This window comes from Lepidochelys kempii, chromosome 9 (assembly GCF_965140285.1).
Source record: "Lepidochelys kempii isolate rLepKem1 chromosome 9, rLepKem1.hap1, whole genome shotgun sequence".
NCBI lineage: Eukaryota > Metazoa > Chordata > Testudines > Cheloniidae > Lepidochelys > Lepidochelys kempii.
Window position 1 is genome coordinate 37,499,033 of NC_136388.1, and position 18,588 is coordinate 37,517,620.

Sequence of the window (18,588 nt, forward strand, 5' to 3'; positions counted from 1 at the left end):
TAGATTCCTCGTATAGTATAGTCACCCGTTCACCAAACAATCTCACTGCATGACAGATTTGCTATGGGCCTGATTCTGCTCCCTTGGCAAAGCTCTCATTGACTTCAGTGGTACAGAATTGGGCTGCGTAACTGCAATTACAATTCCCACATTATTATGTATTAAAATCATTCAAGAATTTCATTACAAGTCGCTTTCAATGATGATTCACTATATCAGAGTTCATTAAAAGTACAACAAAGCATACTGAATTGCTTTTGAAACAATCGTTCACTGTAAACAGATTTTCTACAGGGCCAGTCCTGGTTCTATTGAAGTTAAATGGCAGAACTTTTCATAGACTTCAGTAGATACAGGATAAGACCCTATATCTGAGATCACTTTATACAACTCATTTTAAACAAATGCCGTATCTGAAGCAGTGGCTAAGAAATCTTGGCTCCACCTACCAGTACTCAAAACGTAATCTCTGAAGAAAGGGCATCCGAACCAGACGGGCAAGATGTGAAGATATGGAGTAAAACCAGGGAATAATTCTTTAAAACCTGTATATTCTGTGCAAAAGTTTCCAAAGGCTCCAGCAGCAAGAATACCATGAGGGTGATATCCGAACAGATAGTTATGGCTTGGATCCAAATCTGACGTTTTTATGAGCTGCAAATAATATAAATGGAGTCTGAGTTTAAAACCATTTTCATCACACTGGTTCATAAACACAGGAAGGATTTTAAGAGTAGGGAGGCTGCACATAGTAGATCACTGATACTTTTTTTCCCTGTTATGAGCATCTTAGGTGATCCTAAGCAAAGTAAATATAAAGAGCTTAGTTCTGTCTCAGATTAATAGTTCTGTAATCTCTACAATATTTGAGCTTCTATCTTGTGGCTAGAAAGGTTCAGCTTAAAAGAACCAGTCCCCAGCTACTCTTCCTGTCACTAACCCCAGATTTTCTTCATCTAAGCTCGTGTTACAGAAGAGAGGTCAATTTCACGGCCCAAAACGTTCATGATAAAAAGCCATCTTGAGCTGCATTTTCACAATTTAGTGTGAAACTTTTTACTCACATGAATTGGAAAGTAATCCGTAAAGTACTTCCAAATAGTCCAGTTTCTGACCCACTTTGATCTTCTCCCTCCAGTTTGGGGGGTCTCCCAATCAAGATAGAGCCACAGTGCATAGAGGACAGGTATGAACCAGTAGTTTCCCAAAAGCAAAATGATAAAGACTCCCCAGCAACACTGTGCTACAAGAAACAAAAAGAAAACTACAGTGATTATTCATTACTATCTCACGATAGGAAAGAGTCCTTGGACCCAGTTTTGTTTTCATTTACACCTGTGTAAAACCAGAGGAACTCCATAGCAGTTACTCTGGCTATCCACCAGTATCAAACTGAAGTTGGCCTATTGTCTATTATTTGAATCTCTATCAGTGAGGAGAGATGCTGCCTGACAAAGAAGGTACATATTCACTTGGGTTTATTTTTACCCCAGCATATGTGTGAGGGATGGATCTTGTAAGGTGCTGAACCCCTTCACCTCTAATAGGACTAAACAGGAGCTTGGGGAAAAGGTCTGAGTAGTCCAGCACTCGGCAGGGTGCCAGCAGCAATTCAGGTCAAAGGAGTCTTATTCACTTAAGGGTAGGGGGAAGGAGAGAGCAAGAGTGAGCAACGACTTCACATATTCTGGTGGGTGAGGAGATGGAGCAGGGCTGACTGAGAGGGAGGCAGCATGATGGGGAGGGAGTGGATATACATTCCACACGTATTTTATCAGCCATTTAAACAAAACAGAATCTAACGCATATCTAATTAGATTGCTTATTAACTCTTTACAGGAGTGCTGACCTGCATTCCTGCTCTGGTCCCAGCCAGAGCAACACACAGACAGAGAGAAGCCTTTGTTTTTTCCCCCCCCTCCAGCTTTGAAAGTACCTTGTCTCCTCATTGGTCATTTTGGTCAGGTGCCAGCGAGTTTATCTTAGCTTCTTAACCCTTTGCAGGTGAGAGGGTTTTTCCTCTGGCCAGGAGGGATTTAAAGGTGTTTACCCTTCCCTTTATATTTATGACAGCGTCTTTACTAACTGTGCTAATAAAATTGCTTAAAGTTTGGCTTTGTCTTCAGTGATGACATCATTGTGCACTTTGGGGTTCCCAACCAGATACTGAACTTAACCTGAATTCTGTTGTGCGTGATTCTAGGACTAGAACCCTGCAATACCCTGTTCTTTAGGCTTGTAATTAACTGGAAACCAGTGATAATCAATAACCACTAAAGAACTGGGCAACACCCTGGCATGCCAAACAAGTCTGATATCCCAGATCTCCCCCTTACATGGTGGTCTGGCCTATTATAGGGCCTAGTGGTTATCAGGACTATTCATACAAATGCCACCCCTTTGTCCATATCTAACTTCCTCACCCTAATAATGTTGGGGTGTCTTTATCCTACAGGTTAGTATGTTAATAATTTTAACTTACATACATCAATTCAGCCCCAAGGCAAGTTCATTGTTAAGCATCTGCCAGTATTTCTATCCTAAAATATCTGTCAAGGCTAATTCCCCACTCTGGCACTTTGAGTGCTGAAGGTGGGGGCCCGCAAGGATCTAAAAAATTAATACTGTCCACTCCAGGCTTGTGTTAAACTCCCAAGGTTACAGCTTTTCTCTGAACTTGGATGGGTAGATGCTGCTACCACCCAAGTGCAAAAACCCCATTTTGAGAACCCAGAAAGGTGCACTTGGGAATTCCTTCCTGTGGGGTACCCTCAAGCCCTCCCCCCCCCGCCCCCAGGGAAGAGCTGAGAAAGGAAAACAAAGGAAATCAGCTGTTGCCACCAGCTAATTAAACAACATGGGGATTTGGGCACCAACACAATCGGGCTTGACCACTGACTGTGGGACTCTTCGATGACTCCCAGCTCCAACATCCTTCTTACTCCCTTTTTGCCGCTGGGACCCGATAGGGCCTTAAAGTTACCTTTGCCTCAGGGTCTGTAATAATGTGGTGATATGATTCGGTGGTCCGACCTGGTTTGGTTGAAAACACGTCCTGGTATTGGTTGATCATCTCAGTTACCGCCTTCTTCTGGTTTGGTGTCAGATCAGTGGATATCCTGATCTGCTCCTGCATATTATTTCCCTGGATCAGGGTCTCTTGGGCCACTACACATGCCTCTCGTTGGTGCCAAGGCTTTAAGAGGTTAATGTGATAAATTTGTTCTTGTTTCCGGCGTCCTGGCTGCCGCACCTTGTAGGTTACTTCCCCCTGGTTCAACCACCTCATAGGGCCCCTGCCATTGGGCCCAACGCTTGCTTTCTGCCATGGGTACCAACACCATCACCCAATCCCCTGGTTGGAACTGTCAGACTTTTGCCTGGCGATTGTAATGGGTTCGCTGGGCCTCCTGTGCCTTTTGCAAATGTTCCCATACAATAGGGGTGACCCGGACTATCCGTTCTTGCATCTGCAACACATGGTCAATTATATTTCTCCCCTCATTGGGTTCCTCTTCCCAGATTTCTTTTGCAACATCTTGTATGCCATGGAGGTGCCGTCTATATAATAACTCAAAGGGGGAAAACCCAGTTGAGGCCTGAGGTACCTCCCGGATTGCGAACATAAGGTAGCGTAGTAGAATGTCCCAATCCTTCCCGTCCAGACTTACCACTTTCCTTATCATTGCTTTGAGGGTTCGGTTAAACCTACCAACCCATTGGTCTGCGGATGATAGACTGAAGTTCTTAGGGTATGGATATGGAGCAGCGTACAGAGGTTCTTCGTTAGTTTCGACATAAATTGGTCTGTTAATATCTCCTTTGGTAGCCCCACTCGGGCAAAAATCCCCACCAACTCTTTAGCTATTGTTTTAGAGGCCGTGTTCCGCAGGGGGACAGCTTCTGGGTAACGAGTAGCATAATCCAGAACGACAAGTATATATCGGTGGCCCTGGGCTGTCTTCTCCAGGGGTCCCACTAGGTCCGTGGCTATTCACTCGAAGGGGACCTCTGTGATGGGAAGGGGTACTAAAGGTGCCCTCAAGCAGGGATGGGGACTGCACAGCTGGCACTCTGGGCAGGATGCACAGTACCTCCACACTTCTTCATGTACTCCGGGCCGGAAGAATCATTGCAGGAACCATGCCAGAGTCTTCTCAAGCCCCAAATGCCCCCCAAAAAGATGACTATGGGCAAGACCTAATACAGCATTCTGGTGTTTTTGAGGTACTAGGATCTGCTGTACGTTCTGCCCCTGTACTGGTACAACCCGGTATAAGAGATTCTTCTTCATTATGAAGTAGGGTCCTGGTCCCTGGGTTTTCCCTTCCATGGGGACCCCCATCTATTTCAGTCACCTCCTTCCTAATGTTGTCGTACTTTGGGTCTTCAGCCTGGTCCCGTCCAAAATTTCCTCTCCCAGGGCTAATCTGCCCGAGATCTAGGAGGCCAGACTCTGTTGCCTCTACTGGTTCAGAGGCATTAGGGTGTGGGTCAGACTCAGGTGCTTCTCCCTCCTGGGTGGCCTCCTTTTCAGCTGCTCAGGTCCGCCTACCTACGAGAGCGACCCTCTGGCTTTGGATCAGTATTCGGGTTCCCAAGACCTTAGCTGCCCTCCTTTCCCTTTTTGACTTTCTACCTTGTCTGGGAGTGGAGAACAAATCTGGGGATATTTCAGAGAAGATTGGGGGTTGACAGTCTACTGTGGATGCCTCACTGACTTCAGGGTTTCCCCCTTTCTCCAATTCCCCTACCAGGAGTAAGTCTCCAAACCCTGGGAAGTTCCTCCCTATGAGCACTGGGTATGGGAGTTTAGGGACTACACCTGCTGCTACCTCAGTAGTGTTCCCCTGAATCTTGATTTTTACTGGGATGGTGGGGTAATAACCAACTGTCCCATGGGCACGTTATCCCCGTACGCTTAGCCAACAGCAGCTGACTACGCTTCACGAGCTTCCCCGAGACAAGCGTGATAGCACTTCCCAAATCAACCAGTGCCATGGTCTCTACCCCATTTAGCTTCACTGGTCTGGTGTACATATGTGGGGTTAATGAGACCCCTACAAGGTGGATTACTGAGCATGGCTCTGCCCAGTTCCCCAGGTTACACTGCATAGGCTCCTCAGCGTTGGGATACTGTGCAGCTATGTGTCCCCACTCCCTGCAGGTGTAACATCTGTATGGAGCCGCAGGCGTTCCCCGGTCTCTTGGTTTGGGCAGTTTAACATCATGATCCTCTACCCCCTCAGTGGTCCGACTCTTTGTGGCTTCTGGTGGACCTTCAGTCCCTCTTTTTCCACCTGGGCTCTCCTGGTGGCCCAGTCACCCGACCTCTGGGGCTTGGTGCTGCTAGTTTAACCCTGGGTGCTTCTTCCTTAACTGATCGGGTCAGCTCCCTCACCGTCCTTCACCTCTCTACTCGTGCGACAACCTCATTGTAGGTGGAGGATTCGTTCTGGCTTACCCAAGCGTGAAGGTCTGGCGGTAGTCCTCTCATGTACCGGTCGATGACAAAAACCTCTAGTATCTCCTCCGGACTCCGGGACTCAGTTTGCAACCACTTTCGTGTGAGATGGATGAGGTCAAACAATTGGGACCGCGGTGTTTTGTTTTCCTGGTACCTCCACTCATGATACCACTGGGCCCGCACTGAGGTCGTTACCCCAGATCTGGCCAGGATCTCTGCTTTCAGCTGGGGGTAGTCTACTGCAGCTTCTTCAGGCAGATCATAGTAGGCCTTCTGGGCCTCCCCACACAGGAATGGGGCGAGGATGCCCCATGATCTCAAGGCCAGGCCTCCCATAGGGCTATCCTCTCAAAGGCCAGGAGATATGCCTCTATGTCATTCTCCCCCATCATTTTCTGCATTGCTGCCCTGTATGATCCGCGTCCCATCATGGCCGTGGTTCATCTCTGTAAGGGCCTTCACTTGATTTACCAGTTCCCACAACATAGCATGGTCTTGAGCAGCCTGGTCCATCAGCAGGCGATTGGCCTCCTGCTGCAGCCGCACTACCTCCTGTTGGGTGGCTGCCTGGACACAGGTAGCCTCCTACTGGGCAGCCGTGGCTTGTATCAGTGGCCGCACTACCTCTTCCATTGTGGTGAAAAAAAAACAACAGAACAAAAAAACCCTCTCTTTTTTTTTTTTTTAAATACCACCACCCTCCTTCTTCCGCCATGCTGTGCACACCAAATCCCACTGCTGACAACAGTTGTGACAAAGTTCCTTCTCTGCCTTGGTGGGTCCTGTGCTAATTGGCGGATTTTCTCGCCTCAGAGGTTCACGGCAGCCCTCAGTTTGGCCACTTTCGTGACGCAAATCTGCCGTTCACTCAGTTAGCCTCATCACTGGCCAGCATGGGGAAAGGAAGAACAATCCCCACAGTCTCTGCTGATCCACCTAGTGGGTCGGGGATCAGGCCAGAGACCTTCCCCTCTGGTGGAACCCACAGACCAGTTCAACTCCTCCGGTATCAAGTAGGGAGTTGGGGGGGATGGAGGGATGGGGGGAACCTGGGTCCACCCTCTACTCCGGGTTCCAGCCCACGGCTCTGTGGATTGCAGCTGTCTACAGCGGCTCCTGTAACAGCTGCGTGACAGCTACAACTCCCTGGGCTACTTCCCCATGGCCTTCTCCCAACACCTTCTTTATTCTCACAACAGGACCTTCCTCCTGATGTCTGATAATGCTTGTACTTCTCAGTCTTCCAGTAGTACGCCTTCTCACTCTCAGCTTCTTGCACCTCTTGCTCCCAGCTCCTTGCACGCACCACAAACTGAAGTGAGCTCCTTTTTAAACCCAGGTGCCCTGATTAGCCTGCTTTAATTGATTCTAGCAGCTTCTTGATTGGCTGCAGGTGTTCTAATCAGCCTGTCTGCCTTAATTGTTTCGAGAAGGTTCCTGATTGTTCTGGAACCTTCCCTGTTACCTTACCCAGGGAAAAGGGACCTACTTAACCTGGGGCTAATATATCTGCCTTCTGTCACTCTCCTGTAGCCATCTGGCCTGACCCTGTCACAGGGGAGAAGAATCCGTGCAGGCAGAACTCTGTTCCAAAAGATGAAATGCCAATATATTTGCCAAAATCTCCAAGGGCATGATGGACAGAGGCTACAACAGGGACACACAGCAGTGCCATGTGAAAGTTAAGGAGCTAGGCAAGCCTATCAAAAAACAAGGGATGCAAACGGTCGCTCCGGGTCAGAGCCCCATAGATGCTGCTTCTATCATGAGCTGCATGCAATTCTAGGGGGAGCCCCTACCACTTCCCCACCACTGTCCATAGACACCTGCAAGGGGGGAGTCTCAAGCAAAAGGGATGAGGATTTTGTGGATGAGGAAGATGACGAGAAGGAGGTGGTTGAGGATAGCGCACAGCAGGCAAGCGGAGAATCCCTTCTCCCTGGGAGCCAGGAACTCTTCATCACCCTGAAGCCAATCCCCTCCCATTCATCTCAAGGCGGGCTCCCAGACCATGAAGTCGGAGAAGGCACCTCTGGTGAGTGTACCTTTGTAAATATAATACAGGGTTTAAAAGCAAGTGTGTTTAATGATTAATTTGCCCTGAAGACTTGGGATGCATTTGAGGCCAGTATAGCTACTGGAAAAGTCTGTTAACATGTCTGGGGATGGAGCAGAAATCCTCCAGGGACATCTCCATGAAGCTCTCCTAGAGGTACTCTAAAAGCCTTTGCCACGAGCCCCGTTCATGCTGAGCTGTTCGCGTTTTGCTGAGAGGGATCTTCCCTGATACTAGCCACACACTTGTGGGGGGGAAGCGCAGATTAGAAGGTGAAAAAAACCGCACTCGCGATGACATGTTCTCAGAGCTCATGCAGTCCTCCCGCACTGAAAGAGCTCAGCAGAATGCATGGAGGCAAACAATGGCAGAGTCCAGAAAAGCGTTAAATGAATGCAATGAGAGGAGGGAGGAGCACGCTGACAGGGGATGGAATGCAATGCTAAGCCTAATGGGGGAGCAAACTGACATGCTCAGGCATCTGGTGGAGCTGCAGAAAAGGCAGCAGGAGCACAGACTGCCACTGCAGCCCCTGTATAACCTCCTGCCACCCTCCCCAAGTTCCATAGCCTCTTCACCCAGACGCCCAAGAATGCGTGGGGGGAGGCTACGGGCACCCAGCCACTCCACCCCAGAGAACTGCCCAAGCAACAGACGGCTAGCATTCAATAAGTTTTGAACTGTAGCGTGGTCTTCTCCTTCCCTCCTCCCCTCATCCACCACCCCACCCGGTGCTTCCCTCCTCACCCACCCCTCCTGGGCTACCTTGTGAGATTTCCCCCCTATGTGTGTGATGAATTAATAAAGAAAGAATGCATGATTTTGAAACGGTAATGACTTTATTGCCTCTGAAAGCGGTGATCAAAGGGGGGAGGTTGGTTGGCTTACAGGGAAGTAGAGTCAACCAAGGGGTGGGGGGTTTCATCAAGGAGAAACAAACAGAACTGTCACACCGTAGCCTGGCCAGTCATGAAACGGGTTTTCAAAGCTTCTCTGATGCGCAGGGCGCCCAGCTGTGCTCTTCTAATCGCCCTGGTGTCTGGCTGTGCGTAATCGGCCGCCAGGCGATTTGCCTCAACTTATCACCCCACCATAAACGTCTCCCCCTTACTCTCTCAGATATTGTGGAGCACACAGCAAGCAGCAATAACAATGGGAATATTGGTTGCGCTGAGGTTTAACTGAGTCAGTAAACTGCGCCAGCAAGCTTTTAAACGTCCAAATGCACATTCTACCACCATTCTGCACTTACTCAGTCTACAGTTGAACTGCTCCTTACTATTGTCCAGGGTGCCAGTGTATGGCTTCATAAGCCATGGCATTAAGTGGTAGGCTGGGTCCCCAAGGATAATTGTAGGCATTTCAACATCCCCAACAGTAATTTTCTGGTCTGGGAATTAAGTTCCTTCCTGCAGCTGTTCAAACAGACCAGAGTTCCTAAAGATGTGAGCGTCATGCACCTTTCCCGGCCATCCCACGTTGATGTCAGTGAAACGTCTCTTGTGATCCACCAGTGCTTTGCAGCACCATTGAAAAGTACCCCTTGCGGTTTACATACTGGCTGCCAAGGTGCTCCGGTCCCAAGATAGGGATATCCGTTCCATCTATTGCCCCACCACAGTTAGGGAACCCCATTGCAGCAAAGCCATCCAATAGGACCTGCACATTTTCCAGACTCACTACCCTTAATAGCAGCAGCTCAGTGATTGCGTTGGCTACTTGGATCATAGCAGCCCCCACAGTAGATTTACCCACTCCAAACTGATTCCCGACTGACCGGTAGCTGTCTGGTATTGCAAACTTCCACAGGGCTATCATCACTCGCTTCTCAGCTGTGAGGGCTGCTCTCATCTTGGTATTCTTGTGCTTCAGGGCAGAGGAAAGCAAATCACAAAGTTCCATGAAAGTGCCCTTATGCATGCAAAAGTTTCGCAGCCACTGGGAATCATCCCAGACCTGCAACACTATGCGGTCCCACCAGTCTGTGCTCATTTCCTGGGCCTAGAAACAGCGTTCCACTGCAGGAACCTGCCCCATTACCACCATGATGTCCAAATTGCCAGGGCCCGTGCTTTGAGAGAAGTCTGTGTCCATGTCCTCGTCACTATTGTGATCACGCTGTCGTCGCCTCCTCACCTGCTTTTGCAGGTTCTGCACATACTGCAGGATAACGTGCAAGGTGTTTACAATGCTCACAACAGCAGCGGTGAGCTGAGCGGGCTCCATGCTTTCCGTGGTATGTCGTCTGCAGGAAAGTAGGAGAGCAGAGTTGCAGCGGAAGCGGTGGATGATGACGGATGCCACGAGAACATATATTTATACAGAACGACGAGAGGACCTGCAAGGGGGATTCATGGCACCAGGAGAGCAGAGTTGCAGCGGAAGCGGTGGATGATGACGACAGTTAGCAGTCCTACTGCACTGTCTGCTGACAGCAGTACGGCGTCTGCACGGAAAAAAGGCGCGAAATGATTGTCTGCCATTGCTTTCACGGAGGGAGGGGCGACTGACGACATGTACCCAAAACCACCCGCAACAATGTTTTTGCCCCATCAGGGAGCTCAACCCAGAATTCCAATGGGCAGCCGAGACTGCGGGAACTGTAGGATAGCTACCCACAGTGCAATGCTCTGAAAGTTGACGCTAGCCATGGAACTGTGGATGCACTCCGCCGACTTAATGCGCTTAGTGGGGATACACACAATCGACTGTATAAAATTGCTTCCTAAAAACTGACTTCTATAAATTCGACCTAATTTTGTAGCGTAGACATACCCTTATTCACCTACCCTAACCAGAATAAGTTATACCAGTATAAGGCACCTTATACTGGTATAGCTACATCCACACTAAGTCCACGAAAAGTGACTGAAAATGAAGTTTTGGATCCCACAAAAGGCATTCTGTTTTTCTGATCAATCAAAAGTATGCGAATACCCCCACAGGTCAAAACCCAGAAGCGCTGGCGTTACTACAGGAGCCCACCATTCAGTGCCCTTTCTCACGCTGCGTCAAATGCCATGCTGAGTACCTGCAACATTTATAGTTGAATTCTGTTCAGTCAGTTTTCAGTCTTAGCCCTGGTCTACACTAGGACTTTAGGTCGAATTTAGCAGCGTTAAATCGATTTAAACCTGCACCCGTCCACACAGTGAAGCCCTTTATTTCGACTTAAAGGGCTCTTTAAATCGATTTCCTTACTCCACCCCTGACAAGTGGATTAGCGCTTAAATCGATGTTCCCAGCTCGAATTTGGGGTACTGTGGACACAATTCGATGGTATTGGCCTCCGGGAGCTATCCCAGAGTGCTCCATTCTGACCGCTCTGGACAGCACTCTCAACTCAGATGCACTGGCCAGGTAGACAGGAAAAGAACCACGAACTTTTGAATCTCATTTCCTGTTTGGCCAGCGTGGCAAGCTGCAGGTGACCATGCAGAGCTCATCAGCACAGGTGACCATGATGGAGTCCCAGAATCGCAAAAGAGCTCCAGCATGGACCGAACGGGAGGTACGGGATCTGATCGCTGTTTGGGGAGAGGAATCCGTGCTATCAGAACTCCGTTCCAGTTTTCGAAATGCCAAAACCTTTGTGAAAATCTCCCAGGGCATGAAGGACAGAGGCCATAACAGGGACCCGAAGCAGTGCCGCGTGAAACTGAAGGAGCTGAGGCAAGCCTACCAGAAAACCAGAGAGGCGAACAGCCGCTCTGGGTCAGAGCCCCAAACATGCCGCTTCTATGATGAGCTGCATGCCATTTTAGGGGGTTCAGCCACCACTACCCCAGCCGTGTTGTTTGACTCCTTCAATGGAGATGGAGGCAATACGGAAGCAGGTTTTGGGGACGAAGAAGATGATGATGATGAGGAGGTTGTAGATAGCTCACAGCAAGCAAGCGGAGAAACCGGTTTTCCCGACAGCCAGGAACTGTTTCTCACCCTAGACCTGGAGCCAGTACCCCCCGAACCCACCCAAGGCTGCCTCCTGGACCCAGCAGGCGGAGAAGGGACCTCTGGTGAGTGTACCTTTTAAAATGCTATACATGGTTTAAAAGCAAGCATGTGAAAGGATTACTTTGCCCTGGCATTTGCGGTTCTCCTAGATGTAGTCCTAAAGCCTTTGCAAAAGGTTTCTGGGGAGGGCAGCCTTATTTCGTCCTTCATGGTAGGACACTTTTATCACTCCAGGCCAGTAACACATACTCGGGAATCACTGTAGAACAAAGCATTGCAGTGTATGTTTGCTGGCATTCAACCAAAATCCGTTCTTTCTCTCTCTGTGTTATCCTCAGGAGAGTGAGATATAATTCATGGTCACCTGGTTGAAATAGGGTGCTTTTCTTCAGGGACACTCAGTATAGCCCATTCCTGCTGTGCTGTTTGCCTGTGGCTGAACAGAAATGTTCCCCGCTGTTAGCCACGGGGAGGGGGGAGGGTTGAGGGGGTAGTCACGCGGTGGGAGGAGGCAAAATGTGACCTTGTAACGAAAGCACATGTGCTATGTATGTAATGTTAACAGCAAGGTTTACCCTGAAAGAGTGTAGCGACTGTTTTATAAAATGTGTCTTTTTAAATACCGCTGTCCCTTTTTTTTTCTCCACCAGCTGCATGTGTTTCAATGATCACAGGATCTTCTCCTTCCCAGAGGCTAGTGAAGCTTAGAAAGAAAAAAAAACGCACTCGAGATGAAATGTTCTCCGAGCTAATGCTGTCCTCCTACACTGACAGAGCACAGACGAATGCGTGGAGGCAAATAATGTCAGAGTGCAGGAAAGCACAAAATGACCGGGAGGAGAGGTGGAGGGCTGAAGAGAGTAAGTGGCGGGCTGAAGAGAGGGCTGAAGCTCAAATGTGGCGGCAGCGTGATGAGAGGAGGCAGGATTCAATGCTGAGGCTGCTGCAGGACCAAACCAGAATGCTCCAGTGTATGGTTGAGCTGCAGCAAAGGCAGCTGGAGCACAGACTGCCACTGCTGCCCCTCTGTAACCAACCGCCCTCCTCCCCAAGTTCCATAGCCTCCACACCCAGACGCCCAAGAACGCGGTGGGGGGGCCTCCGGCCAACCAGCGACTCCACAACAGAGGATTGCCCAAAAAAAAGAAGGCTGTCATTCAATAAATTTTAAAGTTGTAAACTTTTAAAGTGCTGTGCTTAAAGTGCTGTGTGGCATTTTCCTTCCCTCCTCCACCACCCCTCCTGGGATACCTTGGTAGTCATCCCCCTATTTGTGTGATGAATGAATAACGAATGCATGACTGTGAAGCAGCAATGACTTTATTGCCTCTGCAAGCGGTGATTAAAGGGAGGAGGGGAGGGTGGTTAGCTTACAGGGAAGTAGAGTGAACCAAGGGGCGGGGGGGTTTCATCAAGGAGAAACAAACAGAACTTTCACACTGTAGCCTGGCCAGTCATGAAACTGGTTTTCAAAGCTTCTCTGATGCGTACCGCGCCCTCCTGAGCTCTTCTAACCGCCCTGGTGTCTGGCTGCACGTAACCAGCAGCCAGGCGATTTGCCTCAATCTCCCACCCCGCCATAAACGTCTCCCCCTTACTCTCACAGATATTGTGGAGCACACAGCAAGCAGTAATAACAGTGGGAATATTGGTTTCGCTGAGGTCTAAGCGAGTCAGTAAACTGCGCCAGCGCGCCTTTAAACGTCCAAATGCACATTCTACCACCATTCTGCACTTGCTCAGCCTGTAGTTGAACAGCTCCTGACTACTGTCCAGGCTGCCTGTGTACGGCTTCATGAGCCATGGCATTAAGGGGTAGGCTGGGTCCCCAAGGATACATATAGGCATTTCAACATCCCCAACAGTTATTTTCTGGTCTGGGAAGAAAGTCCCTTCCTGCAGCTTTTGAAACAGACCAGAGTTCCTGAAGATGCGAGTGTCATGCACCTTTCCCGGCCATCCCACGTTGATGTTGGTGAAACGTCCCTTGTGATCCACCAGAGCTTGCAGCACTATCGAAAAGTACCCCTTGCGGTTTATGTACTCAGCGGCTTGGTGCTCTGGTGCCAAGATAGGGATATGGGTTCCGTCTATAGCCCCACCACAGTTAGGGAATCCCATTGCAGCAAAGCCATCCACTATGACCTGCACATTTCCCAGGGTCACTACCCTTGATATCAGCAGATCTTTGATTGCGTGAGCTACTTGCATCACAGCAGCCCCCACAGTAGATTTGCCCACTCCAAATTGATTCCCAACTGACCGGTAGCTGTCTGGCGTTGCAAGCTTCCACAGGGCTATCGCCACTCGCTTCTCAACTGTGAGGGCTGCTCTCATCCTGGTATTCATGCGCTTCAGGGCAGGGGAAAGCAAGTCACAAAGTTCCATGAAAGTGCCCTTACGCATGCGAAAGTTTCGCAGCCACTGGGAATCGTCCCAGACCTGCAACACTATGCGGTCCCACCAGTCTGTGCTTGTTTCCCGAGCCCAGAATCGGCGTTCCACAGCATGAACCTGCCCCATTAGCACCATGATGCATGCATTGGCAGGGCCCATGCTTTCAGAGAAATCTGTGTCCATGTCCTGATCGCTCACGGGACCGCGCTGACGTCGCCTCCTCGCCCGGTATCGTGTTGCCATGTTCTGGTGCTGCATATACTGCTGGATAATGCGTGTGGTGGTTGATGTGCTCCTAATTGCCAAAATGAGCTCAGCGGCCTCCATGCTTGCCTTGGTATGGCGTCCGCACAGAAAGAAGGCGCGGAACGATTGTCTGCCGTTGCTCTGACGGAGGGAGGGGCGACTGACGACACGGCTTACAGGGTTGGCTTCAGGGAGCTAAAATCAACAAAGGGTGTGCCTGTACATCAAGGAGTATTTCAGGCAGGACTGCACGGAGGGTTCCAATAAGAAATGGTGCACCAAAGTTATCGTTGTTATTGGAACAAGGAGGTTAGCCTGGCCTCTGATTGATACATGGCTAGATTAACCTCGCTGCGCCTTCTCTGTGACTGACTGCAGTGTGATCTAGACAGGGGAGGAGGAAAATGAGTACAAAACAAATCTGGTCTATTTCTTGTTCTGACCCACTCCATCGATCCTTTACATCTTTGGCTGGCAGCAGACAAAAAAGGCGCGAAATGATTGTCTGCCCTTGCTTTCACGGGGGGAGGGAGGGTGGGAACGGGGTCCTGACGATATGTACCCAGAACCACCCGCAACAATGTTTTAGCCCCATCAGGCATTGGGATATCAACCCAGAATTCCAATGGGCAGCGGAGACTGCGGGAACTGTGGGATAGCTACCCACAGTGCAACGCTCCAGAAGTCGACGCTTGCCTCGGTACTGTGGAAGCGCTCCGCCAAGTTAATGCACTTAATGCACTTAGAGCATTTTCTGTGGGGACACACACACTCGAATATATAAAACCGATTTCAAAAAAACCGACTTCTATAAATTCGACCTAATTTCGTAGTGTAGACATACCCTAAGACTTCTATGGTAGGGGTCTGTGGACACCAGGTTGAATTTCCACCTCCATTTGACATTTTTTAAGGGTCCGCAAATGAAAAAAGGTTGAAAACCACTGTGTTACCTGCTGTGCAAACACAGAGGTGCTGCAACTAGCTGCATCAGTCCCCATGTGAATCACCACTTGGTAATCCACCAGATTTGATAGGAAATATGCCATGCAGAACAGCCACTTCCTGGCTCCTCGACCCGTGGCTCAGTGAGAGCATGCCATAGAGACTCCACTCACTCACTGCCCCACGCCGGCAGACTTAGAGCCCTTTGCACTGTTTTCTTTGCTCCTTAAGCTCCCCCTTGCTGCATGGAGTGAGGCCCCCCCAATAAGTTGCATAGTTTTGTATTTATCTTTGTACACAGCAGTTTCCATTGTCCCTGTGCGCACCTGGTACACGGAAGTTGGCAGTAAAGAAATAAGAATGTTATTGCTGACCTAACTCACCAGCTTGTAAAAGATCTTTAGTTCTTTCACTGCTCTTCTGTAATTTAATTCTTCCAAAATATGGATCAAAGAGGAAGAGAAATAACAGTTATTGCACCTTCACAACAGCTCATAAAACCAAACCTGATAAATGTTATTCACTGTGATTAAATTATCTTCATTTCAAGGGAGAAGGGAAATTAAATCTTTCTTCCTAGACATTGACCGTGTCCTAGCAGACTGATACAAATTGACTTGCTATCATTAATAGATCTGCAGTATTATATCACTCACCCCAGCATATCTGTGATCCTCAAATACAAGGGACAAGTACTGTATGTATACTGGAGTGGACCTACAAGCAATATATTGGGTAGGGGGATGGTGTACGTCACCATCTAGTGGGTTTCCCATCAAGAAGATGTGGGATCGTAGCAATAGCTGAACACATTTCAACAAAGGTTTTGACAAAGTGTCCAAGTCCAAAGTCAGAGGGCTTCTGTCTCCAGGGCTGTTAGCCCAGGACGTTTTGGAAGCATTAAATTTCATTTAATTTCTTTATAAAGGTTAAATAGAAAAATCACACACACAAAAAAGGACGAAATCCGACTCCAACTCTTACTGCCCACCCACGACCTGTGTGATTCTCAAAAGTTTGCAGATTCCACTTTTCAACAGGACTTGCTGCTTTTGAGACATGTGTGCTGTTTTAGTATATGGTTTGTAGGAATAAAGATAGGTTTCTTATCGAAATACTGTTTGTTTCAACTTTTTTCTTTTTGTTTAATACCCAAAGTTCACATTGTTAATATATTGCAAAACTGTGTGTAATGAGTTACTAGAGGATCACTATCAATTTAAAAAAAAAAAATCACATTTCCGTCAGAAGTTTTTTGACCTTCTGTTGTTAAAAGTAGCGTTGATGAATATTACAAGAGAGACAGCCAAGAGCAAAAGGACTTTGCGTATTTTTTTCAGGTTTAATTTTGTGGATTTGACAGCACTCTGTGTATGGTTAATTTCACTGTTTCGGTGCAGTCAGATTCCCATGTTATTTGCTTTAGATCTTTCATACAGGTACATGAGTGTAAAACTATATTTTAAAATAGTAAAATGTGATTATAAAAGCGCGAAAATTGGCTGCAGCACTCATGGATCACCATAGTGTCCAAAAGAAATTTTTAATATGACCAAATTTCACTACTAGATTTCAAATTTACATTATTTTTTTAAAAACACAACTTATTTAAACAGAATGAAAAATTGAAAATAAAAATAAGTCATTAAGAACTTTACTAAACTTTTTTTTAACCTACAGCAACCTTGGCTTTCATGATGATGCACACTGAGGTGAAACATATGGTGTAGTTTTAGCAGGTTCAGAGGAAGAGAATTGGAGGGAGGTTCCTCTTACCTGATCTATGTATTTCTAGGCATCACTCCCAATATTTTTAGGTTCATGTTTATCTCTGATGCTATGTCCCTTACCTTTACGGATGATTAAGGTGATCAGATAGCAACTGTGAAAATACGGGATGGGGTGGAGGGTAATAGGTGCCTGCATAAGAAAAAGTCCCAAAAAACAGGACTGTCCTTATAAAAACAGGACATCTGTTCACCCTACGGACGATTAATAGGAGAACAACTGCTATAATAAAAGTTTACAACAGAATTAGGCATGGGCAGTGGGTATCATAGGCAGGAGGCAGCTGTGCCTCCCTAAACAGCCTACTATGGCCCCGCCCACACTCTGCCCGCAGGCCAGGCCCCCTCCTGTGGTTCCCAGCGCTCTGCCCTGGCTGGCTGGCTCAGGCTGGCTGGCCTGCCTCTCGCATGGATTCAGGGTGGCTGGTTCTGGGGCCATGCCACGCACTGGGGTTGGAGGTGCTGCAGCCATGCCACCTGGAGCACCAGGGCTGCTGCTGCCTGGCACACCAGGGCTGGCTGCGCCACCCAGCCGCCCAAAGGTGGGTCTCGCCGCCCAGCGCTGGGGGCCGCTGTGAGGCTGCTCTGGGATCCTGAGGGGGAAGGGGGCAGAAGGGGAGGGGCAGGGCCTTGGGCACAAGGGGAGAGGCTGGGGGCTAGCCTCCCCCAACTGCTGGGTCACCGACTGCCCATGGAATTAGATAAATTCGTGAAGGATAGGCCCATCTGTGGCAATTAGCCAAGATGGTCATGGATGCGGCTCTAGGTGTCCCTAAACCAGATAGCCAGAAGATGGGTCTGGATAACAGGGTATAAATTACTCAATAAATTGCCCTGTTCTGCTCATTCCCTCTGAAGTATCTGGCATTGGCCACTGTCAGAAGACAGGATACTGGGCTAAATAGACCATTATTCTGACCCAGTGTGGCCATTCTTATGTTCTTAATGTCTTTTCTGCTTTAGGATAGACTTTGGCAGCTTAAAATACAAGAAAAGGGAGGCAAAGGAACTTGGTTCCAGAATTCTGAAGAGGTTTCACTGGCTTAATTAAATGGGTTAAACCAGTGGTTCTCAAACTTTAGCAACCCGAGGACCCCCATTTTGACTTAAATTTTTTGTGGACCCTAAGTCCCCTGCTCAGCCCCAGGCCCTGCCCCCACACCACACCTTCCACCAAGGCCCCACCCCTGCCCCACCTCTTCCAGCCCCAGCTCCACTCTTGCCTCTCCTCTTCCCTGCCTCTTTCTGCCCCTCCCCTGAGTCTGCCCTGTCCTCACTCCTTCCGCTCCCTCCCAGCGCCTCCTGCACACCACTGAACAGCTGTTCCATGGCGTGCAGGAGGCGATGGGAGGGAGGGGGAGGAGTTGCTCAGCAGGGCCAGCGGCCCTGGACATGACTTGCAGACCCCCGGAGTACCCTCACAGACCTCCAGGATCGCAGACCCCCATTTTAGAAACCCTGGGTTAAACCATATGGTATTAGCTAGTGTTAGTCATGGACAAACTGCTTTACACAGGAGAGGTCCCGTCACTGCAGGATATCTGGGATGACTAAACCTACCATGTGACCAATAGCATGCTACCCAGTGAAACCTACCAATAAAGGGAAATATGCCACTTGTTCTAAGCATGTGGGATGATGATTCATTTAAACAAAGACATTTTTGAGATATATAGATCAGGAGCTCTTGAATGATTAGATCATGGCATATCTATATTTGTTCAGTAGAAAAGAAT

At 48.6% G+C, this 18,588-nt stretch overlaps 1 protein-coding gene across 3 annotated transcripts in view; it reads right to left on the bottom strand.

Annotated features, from left to right (window-relative positions):
* The window catches only part of MOGAT1 (monoacylglycerol O-acyltransferase 1), a 55,363-nt gene that overhangs the window by 14,260 nt on the left and 22,515 nt on the right, over nucleotides 1-18,588 (bottom strand). For all 3 annotated transcript variants that reach the window (XM_078854440.1, XM_073359950.2, XM_078854441.1), the window contains 2 exons: nucleotides 1,065-1,243; nucleotides 450-654 (listed from right to left, as the gene is read on the bottom strand). In XM_078854440.1, coding sequence (XP_078710566.1) covers nucleotides 450-654; nucleotides 1,065-1,243 — 384 coding nt within the window. The remainder of the gene's footprint in view (nucleotides 1-449; nucleotides 655-1,064; nucleotides 1,244-18,588) is intronic.